This window comes from Apium graveolens, chromosome 2 (assembly GCF_009905375.1).
Source record: "Apium graveolens cultivar Ventura chromosome 2, ASM990537v1, whole genome shotgun sequence".
NCBI classification, from domain to species: Eukaryota; Viridiplantae; Streptophyta; class Magnoliopsida; order Apiales; family Apiaceae; genus Apium; species Apium graveolens.
Genome location: NC_133648.1, coordinates 233,854,454 through 233,866,141, shown reverse-complemented (window position 1 = coordinate 233,866,141; position 11,688 = coordinate 233,854,454). Strand labels below are relative to the sequence as shown.

Here is an 11,688-nt window from a genome sequence, read left to right as displayed (position 1 = left end):
AAATATTCTAAGTCAAAGATATTGACAAGTCACGGATCAAGTTATATAGAGAAGTCATTCGAGAACTCCAAAATGACTTATCAAGAAGTCCAAAATTGCTTATAAAGAAGTTTCAGAGATATCGACAAGTCAAATGAAGATATAAAGATTGGAGATATCGACAAGTCATTTATGCATGTAGAGAACTCAGAGATATTGACAAATCAAATGAAGATGTGAAGATTGGAGATATCGACAACTCAATTTCTTATTAGAGATCTTATAGATATCGACAATTCAAAATGTATATAGAGATCTCAGAGATATCGACAAGTCAATTTTATATGTAGAGATCTAGAGACCTCGACAACTTAAGTACACTTATAGAGAACTCGGAAACCTCGACAAGTCAAATACACTTATAGAGAACTCAGAGATCTCGATAAATCATTATACTTACCGAGATGTCACTTCTCTATAGAACAAACTGGAGATTTTGACATGAACCTCAAATACAATAATACATACAAGTTAAACATTCAAGATTATCAAACAACAAACGATCTATTCACTTAAATTGGAAAATCTACAAAAGCAGCTTGAAGAGTGCAAGGTCAAAGGTCAAGATTAACTGACAAAGGATGGTCACAGACCTAGAAGATTTGCAAAAATTTACTAAGCCAAAAATAGAAAGAATTAGAGATAGCTTAGAAAAGGGTTTAGTACATTTTATTGCATGCTGTGTAAACTCGTGTTTACTAATCTATAAAGTAAACACTGGTCCTTTGTTTTAGTTATAACAAAACAGATCTAAATTTTCTTTTACTCTTTCAAGAAAGGAGCTGAATTCTTATATTTTTTAAGAAAACAGAATTTGTAGCAAGACAAACTTAATTAATACAAATTAAGGGAGTTTTGAATTATTGTGCTTGTGATTTTATTTCTGTTGAACACAATATCTTTAAAAATCATAAACTACTTTGTTCAAATCCAAAAAAATTTGAAAATGACTAAAAATCAAGAAAACACATTCACCATCTCTCTGTGTTGAACTTAATATCTAACATTTCCGGGAAAAAAAATCGAAAAAATTTCCAGAGAAAATTTCGGAAAAATTTTAAAAAAGAATCGGCAAAATTTTCGAGAAATTTTTCAAGAAATTTCCAGGCAAAATTTGCGGAAAAAAATTCGGGAAATTTTTTGAGAAATTGCTCTGAAATTTCAGGAAAATCTTTCAGGGAGAAAATTTTTCTTAGCAAATCTTCAAAAAAATTTGTGAAAGTTTTGGAAAAATCTCCAAAAAAGTTTCGAGAAAAGTAAGAGTTAATTTTTCGAGAAATGTGTCAAAAAATTAGGGAGAATAAAGTTTCGAGAAAATTTGGGAGAATTTTTTTGTGGATTTTTTTTAGAATTATTTTGAAAAATTTGCGGTGAAATTGTTTTGTGAACTTTCCATAGAATTTTCCCAAAAATTTCCAAGAATTTTTTTGAAAATGTTTTTGAAATTTATTTCTCAAAAATTATTTTCAAAATAAACTTTTAAAAAATATTTTAATATAAAAGTTATTCAAAAAATATTTGAAACATACATATTTCACGAAATATATTTTCTGGTATAATAATTTCGTGAAAATTATGTTCTTTCAAAAAAATGTCTTCTTGGAAAAAAAAATTCAACAAATTATTTTTCACGGAAAATATCTTTCTGAAAATATATTCCTAGGAAAATATTTTCCAAGATGAAATTATTTTTCTGACAAACAAAGGAAGCATTAGTTATACACAATTTTTATTCGGCATGATCGATTTTTTTAAAAAAAATTAATGAAAAAATAAATTAATTGTCTTTTGAAAATTTAGAATTTTAGAGTGCAAGAATTTAAAAGAAAGTTCCTAACCAATCCTTGCCTTCCATGATAAAACTAGTGATACGTGTGGTGTGAAACAAGAAACCACTGTTGTATTACCATATTAGTGCGGCACATTGGAAAGCATTCAATAATGACCCAACCTCTTATCCACTGCCACGTCATCCGTTGAAAAAGCAAGTTCTAGAAAAAACTTCAATTACTAGTATCTTCTGGTTGTTTCCCTTCCCCTTTCCTCCTATTCTTCTCCTAGTATTCTATTTCCCCTTTTATCATCTCCATCCTCCTCATGTAAGACCCTCAACCTTCTAGAATAATTACCATAATTATGAGCACTTCCGATCTTCTTTCCAAATCTTCGTAGAATTTGGATCTGTGATAATTTTTTTGTTTAATTATGGCTCCGCCTGAGCGCAGTGGCGGAGAATCCACGGTGGCTGATGCGGCCAGGTCTCTTCCGACGCCGTTTTTGACGAAGACGTATCAGCTTGTCGATGATGGAGCAATTGATGATATTATCTCCTGGAATGAAGATGGATCTACGTTTGTTGTTTGGAATCCCAGTGAATTTGCACAAGATTTGTTGCCTAAATATTTTAAGCATAACAATTTCTCCAGTTTTGTTCGCCAGCTTAACACCTATGTAAGTTACCTCTATTCTAATTTCTATTTCAGCGTTAATATTGTTCCCCAAGTCATTTTTGCATCGAAATAGTTGTATAGTTGATTCGTTTGTATACATATATATATATATATATATATATATAATTGTTGAAATTCGATGAACATTTCTTGGCTGTGTCAAAATTATCATTGTTTTTAATAAATTTATGACTAACATTTTCATTGCAACACAATTTGTTCTTAATAACTAGTTCTCAATTGAGCGTTTGCACATATGTTACACGATCTTTGTAACACAAATTGTTCTTGTAACACAAATTGTTCTGGATAATCAGCTCTCATTTGAATGCGAGCCTGTATGTATGGACAACCGAATATTATAATTAACGGTGAAATTTGTTATGACAGGGATTCCGTAAGGTAGTACCTGATCGCTGGGAGTTTTCAAACGAGCACTTTCGGAGAGGAGAGAAACATCTGTTGAACGATATTCAGCGTCGAAAACTTGCGAACCTCAGCAGTACCGCATCTCCACATCCTACTCCTGCTCCTGTAGTAACAATTGCAGCTGCTGCTCCTGTAATTCTGCCAGCCTGGACATCTTTTACTGATTCAGGCGATGAACAAGCAATTTCATCGAATTCATCACCAGCGAACGCTCCTCGCGATTCCAGCAATTATTCCAACACTGAACTTGTGGGAGAGAACGAGAAACTCAAGCGCGAGAATTCACAGCTTAGCAATGAATTGAGCCAAATGAAGAAACTGTGTAACAATATTTTTGTAATGATGTCTAATTACGGAAACAACAATCAAGCTGAGAGTAGTAGTTGCAAGCCGCTTGATCTGATGCCGTTGAAGCGGTTATGCGATGATCGACCGGCTGAAAATGAACGGAATGAGGTGGATGAGGAACGGTTGAGATTGTTTGGCGTTCCGATTGGGAATAAGCGTGCGAAAGAGAACGAAGAGGTGGTGAAATGTGAGCCATTGGATGAGGATAATAGCGGTGAAGGTGTTGATAATCAAGATAAGCGGTGGGCTGGACCGTGTCAAAACAGAAGTATTTCATCTGATTAAAGTAGGGATAGGATTAGATCTAATTAGACACAAAGAAAGTGTTGCAGCACGTGGTGAATGAGTCTCGTGTGAAGCTCTGGAAGCTTCCCCCCGCAACTTTTGTATTACTTCATCGTCATGTTATGTATTCATTATTTTGAGGTTCCGAGTGATACAGTAGCTACTGTGAAAGTTTATACATGCAAATGTGCAATTGTCTGAGCGCAGGGTGTTCATATGTTTTTAGTTTTGGATTAAAATGAAGTAAACTTTCGTGTATGCAATTGTAATCGTGGATTCATAAACTGAAATTTTGGAGCTACACTTTGTGCCCATGACTGTAAGTCTACCCATGACTGTAAGTCTATAACTAAAGACTCCATAACTCTAGTCTGGAGACAAAATATGGTCCATAATCGGTGTAATACTATAATTTATAGGAAACACACACATTAGACATTACACTCCCTAAAGAAACATACATGCCACGATGTTAAATAGTATCGGAATAAATACATTTACACCTAATAAGTTGAAATGAACATATAATTTTAACATGTTAAATTTTTTATTTTTCATAATTTGTACCAAGAATTATGAAAACATTCATGCCGTGACAAAGAAAGTTGAGGTGCATGAAATGTTCGCTCATCGAATATTTTCGTACTTTTTTCCTATCTTTCCTATTTTTTTTAGATCAAAACAAATCAGATTTTATTAGTTGCGAGACAAAATGTCCATCCGAACATAAATGGGCATTTCACGGGACAAGTATCCACGTAAAATTATGTGTATTGTAATTAGTTCTAACTTATATATTAATGTCACTTGTACATATAGTGATAGACATTGAGATGCCGAGTTGTATTTTTGGATGGTAGCGATTAGACTCCGGTATATAAATATTGCAACAAAATTTTAGAAAATATTCTTGTGCCTCCAACAACTTATCTTCAGTTTTTGCATTCATTTTGATAATATGAATGTTAATTTCCTCATGATATCAAAGTAAACTCAGCCCTGATTATTAATAAACATTTATTTTATAAGTTATAAGATTTGAATCTTAAATCTTGAAAATAAAAAATGGCCACTAAACTTGAAAAGAATGGGAGAGGAATGGTAATACCATATGTTGATTCTTATTATTTGGAAAGCTCACATAATTCCAACATACCTCTTGGAGTTATCATCTTCGAAGAAAAGAATTACAATAAGCTAAAGGGGCAAAAAACAAGCTTGGTGTTTTAGATGATAAGATTTTTAAACCAGATTGTAAGTCATCTGATTATAATAAGTAAATTAATGATTATATGCTTAGGTGATGGTTTTCTACAACTGTTACACCTAGTATAGCAGAACAAATGTTACTTGTAAACTCTGTGAAAGAATTCTGAAATGAGTTATATGAAATGTGAATGCACCAGAGTTGTAGAGTTGTATATGCTTGAGAATGAATTGAAACAAAACAACATGAATATGTCTGAGTATTATGGAAAGCTAAAGGGATATTGAGATAAAATCAATAATATAGAAAGGTTTTCACTTTGTAGTTGTGATGCTGCACTTGTTAGATGCTTAAGAAATTAAATGAGAGGGAAGAAAAAAACAAGGTCATCGAGTTTCTAATGGGATTAAATGGAGGTTATGATAATCAAAAATAAAATATCATATTAATGTAATCTTTACCAACAGTTAATAAGGCATATCAGATGGTGTTGCAAGTGGAGAAACAAAAAGAAATATCTGGTCTGATGGAATCATGAATTGAGGGAAGTGGCTTGTTAGTAAGAAAACATCAAATTTATTACCCTCATCAATGAAAACAACAATGCATCAAATAACTATCAGACTAGTGAAAGTACGGAAGAGAAGAGTAAAAAGAAATGTGAGCATACAAAGTTAAGGCCTGAAGGTGTAAAAATCAGAAGATATGTTGTTAATGTGAATGCTTCCATGGATGATGGAATGCAGGACAACCCACTGAAATTATTGAACTATGAAGATGGGAGCAACTGCTCTGGACATAAAATGGGAGATGTTGAGCGTAGTTGTTTAGGAGGTACTAAAGGTTATGAATCATAAGTAAAAATGAGTAGGTGGACCAGGAAACAACATGTGCGACTTTGCAGGTAAAATTACACTCTAAACGCATGCTCTTATAATGACATGTATGATAAAGACTCTTGGATAACAGACTCGGGTGCTTCTGACCACATGGCCAGTCGCATAGATTTATTTAGTGAATTGAGGATTTAAATAAACTAGTAAATGTAGGCATGCCAGATAAGAGTACTAGGTCAGTGAAGCAATCTGGAACAGTAATTTTAAGTCCAGAAATCAAACTTAGAAATGTTTTATACATGTGTGAGTTTAAGCACAATATGCTTTCGATGACTAAGCTAGTTAAAGACGGAAATGTGAAGGTTTTATTTACTGATAGTGGATGTTCTTTTCAAGATCTTATAATTAGAGAAATAAAATGTGTATATGGAGAGGAGAAATGAGGATTATATAAGTTGGTGCTTCTCGGAGAGCAAAGGAAATTGGGTGTTAACAATAAAGATTTACAGTTTAGTGCTGGATATACCTTAAGTTGCAAAATCAAGGGCAACTTAGGTTTATTTATGAAAGATTAGGACACACTTCTTTGTCTAAGATGAAACATCTAGCATTTTGTGATTGTAAAGACTTAAAACCATATTTTTGGGACACTTGTTGTTTATCCAAACATCATATATTTCCTTTTATTCCTAGTAATTTCATTGCCTGAATTTTTTTTGAATTGGTATATGTAGATTTATGGGGCTCTTATAGAACAAGAGGTATTACAGGGTCATCTTATTTCCTGACCATATTAGACGATAACTCTAGAGCTACATGGACATATTTGTTGTCCAACAAGGAACAAGTGAGTGGAGTCCTTAAAGATTTTTTTAGCATATGTCGAAAATCAATTAAAGATAAAAAAATAAAAGCTATATGAAGCAATGAAACTGAAATATTGAACAGTGAATGCTCTAAGATGTTTAAAATAACTGGAATATATCATCAAAGAAGTGTAGCTGGAGTGTCACAACAAAACAAAAGGGTTTAAAGAAATCGATATTTAATTGAAACGGCTAGAGCCATCAAAATATATGCACAGATACCAAATAATTTATGGGGAGAATGTGTTTTAGCAGCAACTCACATCATAAATCTACTGCCGTATTCTATTTTAAACTGAAAAAGTCCTTGTGAGAAGCTGATGAAGAAAATATCTGACTACAATCATTTGAGGGTTATGGGATGTCTATGCTATGCAGCCAACACAAAAAAAAGTGATAAATTCACGCCAACGGCTGTAAAGTGTGTACTGTTAGGTTATCCTGGTGGGCAAAAGGAATATAAATTACTTGAGCTAGAATTAAGAAGAATTTCGTGTCAAGAGATGTTGTATTAAGAAAAATATATTTCCTTTTAAATAATCTGCAAATGAGGTTGTTAATATTCCAGAAAGTGTGCCAATTGTACCCGAACTATTAAATGAATAAGAGTTCTTTGATGGAGAAGAACATGCATCTGCACTTCTATTTCCAGATTTGACACATGAACACATGATTACTACTGAAGATTTAGAAGCTGGGAGTTCTGGTGGAGATGTAGTTACAACTGAAATTTAGCAAGTGATGGATCAACAAGTTAGCGATGGACTTGTCAGGGACAATGTTGTGTAGGCAGAGCAAAGCAAAGAAGTAGCTGAAAGATCAACGAGGCAGAGAAAAATTCCTTCCAGGTTGAAAGATTATGAAAGTGAATATTTAAAGAAAAAAGGTAAAAAAGAAAATCAAGAAGATGCTAGTGTGAATTTGATTCACATAGACTTGGACAATCAGAATTACTATAGTTCAAATTATCAAATATTATTAAATAATGTCATGAGGGTGGAGGAGCCAAACCATTATAGAGAATCCGCATTCAAAAAGGATTGGGTGGTTGCACTGGAAGAAGAAATTGCATTTATAGAGAGAAATGAAACTTGGGAAATAACTGACCTCCCTGAAGGACATAAAACAATTGATACTAAGGGGTATATAAGATAAATTCAAATCAGAGGAAAACGATGAAAGACTAAAGGCAAGGCTGGTTGTTAGAGGGGACAAACAAATTCCAGACAAAGACTACAAAGCAACGTTTTCACCTGTGGCAAAATTTGCTTCAGTAATTTTCATTACATTATCCATAGAAAGAATTTGGAATATGCACAAAGTCGACGTAAATAATGCTTTTTACATGATATTTTGGAAGAAGACGTATATATAAAACTTCCAGAAGGATATAAAGGTGTGCCACCGGGAAAGGTATTGAAGTTGAAGAAAAGCTTGTACGGTCTTAAACAAGCATCAAGAAACTGAAATGTAGAATTAAAAGGATTTTTGCTTCGATATAATTTCATACAATGTCAGAGAGAAAATTTTATATTTATCAGAGAAAGAAATGGTAAGTGTTATATCGTACTAGATTACATTGATGATTTAATCATTACATATGATGATGTAGAATCAATTATAGAAGTGAAAGAGATTTTGAATAAAGCTTTTTCAATAAAAGATCTTGGAAACTTGAGATACTTCTTAGGAATTGAAGTGGCAAGAGGGAATAAAGGAACTATGTTTAACCAAAGAAAGTATGCACTGGACATTGTGAAAGATGCAGGTATCGATGATTGTTTAATTACAAAATTTCCATTTCCAAAGGGTTTCAAACTCTCTAATGATGAAGGGGAATTATTGGATGATCCTGAACAATTCAGTAGATTAATTCGAAAATTAATCTACTTGAACTTAACAAGGGCAGACTTAACTTTTTCGGTTCAGCAGTTAAGTCAGTATGTTAATTGTCCAAGTAAGCCTCATTGGCGGGCTGCTATGTACGTCGTTAGATACCTTAGAGAAACAGTAAATTTGGGGTTGTTTTATCCAAAGAAAAATGATCATATTGTATTCGGTTACAGTGATGCTAACTAGGGAAATTGTGTTTTTCTGAAAGATCTCCACAGGATTTTATGTGTTTTTAGGATCATCTTTGGTTTCATAAAAACAAAAAAAAACATAAAGTTGTCTCCAAAACATCATGTGAAGCGGAGCTCAGAAGCATGTCACAGACCACAAGTGGACTAGCATGGGTTGCAAGAATTTTTGAAGACTTAAATGAAGATGTGCCTCAGCCTATTACTCTGTTAAGTGACAACAGATCTGAAGAATATATTGCTCACAACCAAGTTTATCATGAAAGAACTAAACATCTCAAGCGAGACTGCTACTACATTAGAGAAAACATAGATGTTGGTTTTGTTTCTACTTCTCATGTGAACTCTACTATGCAACTTGCTGATATTCTCACCATGTTCTTATCCTCACAGCAACATAATTTTCTTAGTGCCAAGTTAGGACTTGTAAATTTCTCTCAAGTCCAACTTTAAGAGGGGGTGTAGGATTATTTGTATTATAATTAGTTCTAATGTGTAATTAGTTATAGCTTAAGTGTTAGTCTGGACCACTAGTTTTGTCTACTTGTAGATATAATGATAGATATTCATATGATGAGTTGTATTTTCGGATGGTAGTAGTTAGGCTCCAGTATATAAACATTGCAATGGAACTTTAGGGTTGAGACTCCCAAAATATTCTTGCCCCTCCAGCAGCTTCTCTTAATAATCTCAAATTGCAGGCTAATAAAAAAACATTATTCATTATATCGAATTCATATCTGAAAAATAAATGGCTACCTTGGCTAAGTGAATGGTGACAATCTGACTGTGTGACTCCAAAATAACATATTCTAAAACCATACCTTGTCTAGGATTGTCATTCAATATCGAATAATAATCATCTGCACGAAAATGATCAACCCATAAAAATTATCAACTGCATGACTTACAATTAAATATTCATTTGCATCCATATAACAAAATATTTCGGAAACAATTATTTGTTGGGCTTACTAAGCAAGCCTAACTCCATGTTAGTATGATATTGTCCGCTCTGGGCCGAGCCTGTACGGATTTATACTGGGCACATCCCAAAATGCCTCATACTAATGGAGTTATCTGACTTCTTATATTCTAGCAATCTGCCCCTCCCATAAACAATGTGGGAAAACTCCTAATAATCTCCCCCTTCACATATCAAGCTTGACACCTGTCGAATCCGCCACCTGATTGTGTGATTCAACTCCCCCTTGACCCATACTAGAATCCTTCTGGATTTTTTGGCTCCCCCTAGGCCCATATTGGAAGGTCCACTTGCCTCCCCTTAAGTCTATTCTAGGTAGCCCATCTTCCTTTTACTTAGGCCCGTCTGGGAGCGTGTTTGAGATTGTTATGGACCCTTATAACCTGAAACTCTGATATCACTTGTTAGGCTTGCTAAGCATGCCTAACTCCACATTAGTATGATATTGTCCGCTTTGGGCCGAGCTCGCACAGATTTATTTTTGGTTCACTACCAAAATGCCTCATACTAATGGAGTTATCTGGCTGCCTATATACTAGCAATCGTCCCCCACCCACAAACGATATAGAACAACTTATAACAATCTCCCCTTCACACATCAGACTTGACACCTGTTGAATTTGCCACCTGATTGTGTGATCAGGCTCCCCTTGACCCACGCTGGAAGTTTATTTGGCACTTTGCTCCATCTAGGCCCATACTGGAAGGCACAACTGCTCCCCCCTTAAACCCATCTTGAGGTAGCCATCTGCCGCTTCCTAGGCCCATTCTGGAGCCCACTTGAGATTGTTATGCACCTTTCAACCTGAAGCTTTGATACCACTTGTTGGGCTTGCTAAGCAGGCCTAACTCCATATTAGTATGATATTATTCGCTTTAGACCGAGCCCGCACGGATTTGTATTGGGCATATCCCAAATGGCCTCATACTAATGAAGTTAAATGACTGCTTATATTCTATCAATCTACCCCTCCCACAAACGATGCAGGACAACTCCTAACTTTATTATCATATGAGACATTCATCCTGCAACAATTTACTAGTCCAAAATCACATACTCAAGTTTTTAAATTATCGTAGCAAAATGTTGCTCGACTTTATATCACAGTGTATAATTTGAGGTGAGCAATCATGATGCAAATAAGTAAGTCTCTTTTTTTTTTTAAAACGGCATGTCGATGACTAGTATGAAGATATACCGGCTAAAGTCCCATGACTGCAACATCCTTCTCCAACTATTGCTCCATGTTACAATTTGTTCCATTCTCCCAAAAAATATCAAAAAAATTATAGAGCAAAGTACATTGATTTGAAACTGTTTTCACAAAAAATATGGACCGAAAACTGATGTATTTTATAGCTGGTCTTTCTTGTCAATTCATAGAATTTCTTAAAAAAAGTGTTAATTCTCTCTTAATGAAAACTATAAATCAATTGTAAACTAGAAGCCTAAGTGCCTTTTTAATAAGAATTTAAAAAGCCATGACACAAGCCCGTGGAGGCTGTCTAATGCTATCGTGGATTTGTGATTGAAGCATCTCTATTGAGAAGGTGTCACGAAAAGAACCTTAGAGCACCCTGCACATAACAGCTGAGTGACTAGCCATGCGATATGTTTCCATGCTAGCATAAGCGAACCTGAAAGGCTTGACGGCTCTGGCCAATGCAGAATGATACACCCATGAACTTTCATAGGTTTTCTCACCTCAATATTATGACATGTCATGTATATATGTCTTAATGTGATGTGATCCAAAAAGTGTGTAAATGATTTATCCTCGAAAAACTCTAATCAAGTATGATACAATCATGCAGGAGCTCTAAGAAGGAACCCTATAGAGTCACATTGTCAGAAGTTGTTATAATCACTGGATGATACATGTATATATCTTATATGTTCTATACAGCTGACATATCGATATCTCTAATTCTCTACATGCAGATTGACTTGTCGATATCTCTTGAGACTTCTCTATAAGTCATTTTAGACTTCTCGACATACTTCTCTACATTCCTTGATCTGTGACTTGTCGATATCTGACTTTGAATTTTTCCTAGAATAACATTATTCCTGAGGCATGATCATGCTTGATCTTCTTCTAGAGTATATTCCTTAGCTTGATGGTTGTTTATAGATAAATCCTCAAGTATAATCTACTTAG

At 34.3% G+C, this 11,688-nt stretch overlaps 1 protein-coding gene across 1 annotated transcript; it reads left to right on the top strand.

Moving 5' to 3' along the window:
• Window positions 1–2,051: 2,051 nt before the first annotated feature.
• On the top strand, window positions 2,052–3,865 carry LOC141708187 (heat stress transcription factor B-2b-like). The gene is made up of 2 exons (XM_074511688.1): window positions 2,052–2,490; window positions 2,880–3,865. Exons 1-2 carry the CDS (start codon window positions 2,245–2,247, stop codon window positions 3,549–3,551), a joined length of 918 nt encoding a protein of 305 aa, XP_074367789.1. The 5' UTR covers window positions 2,052–2,244; the 3' UTR covers window positions 3,552–3,865.
• Window positions 3,866–11,688: the final 7,823 nt, after the last annotated feature.

Coding starts and splice junctions, on each gene's coding strand:
- LOC141708187 (XM_074511688.1), top strand. CDS start 2,245: ATGGCTCCGCCTGAGCGCAGTGGCGGAGAATCCACGGTGGCTGATGCG. Junction 2,491..2,879: donor TTCGCCAGCTTAACACCTAT/GTAAGTTACCTC, acceptor TTGTTATGACAG/GGATTCCGTAAGGTAGTACC.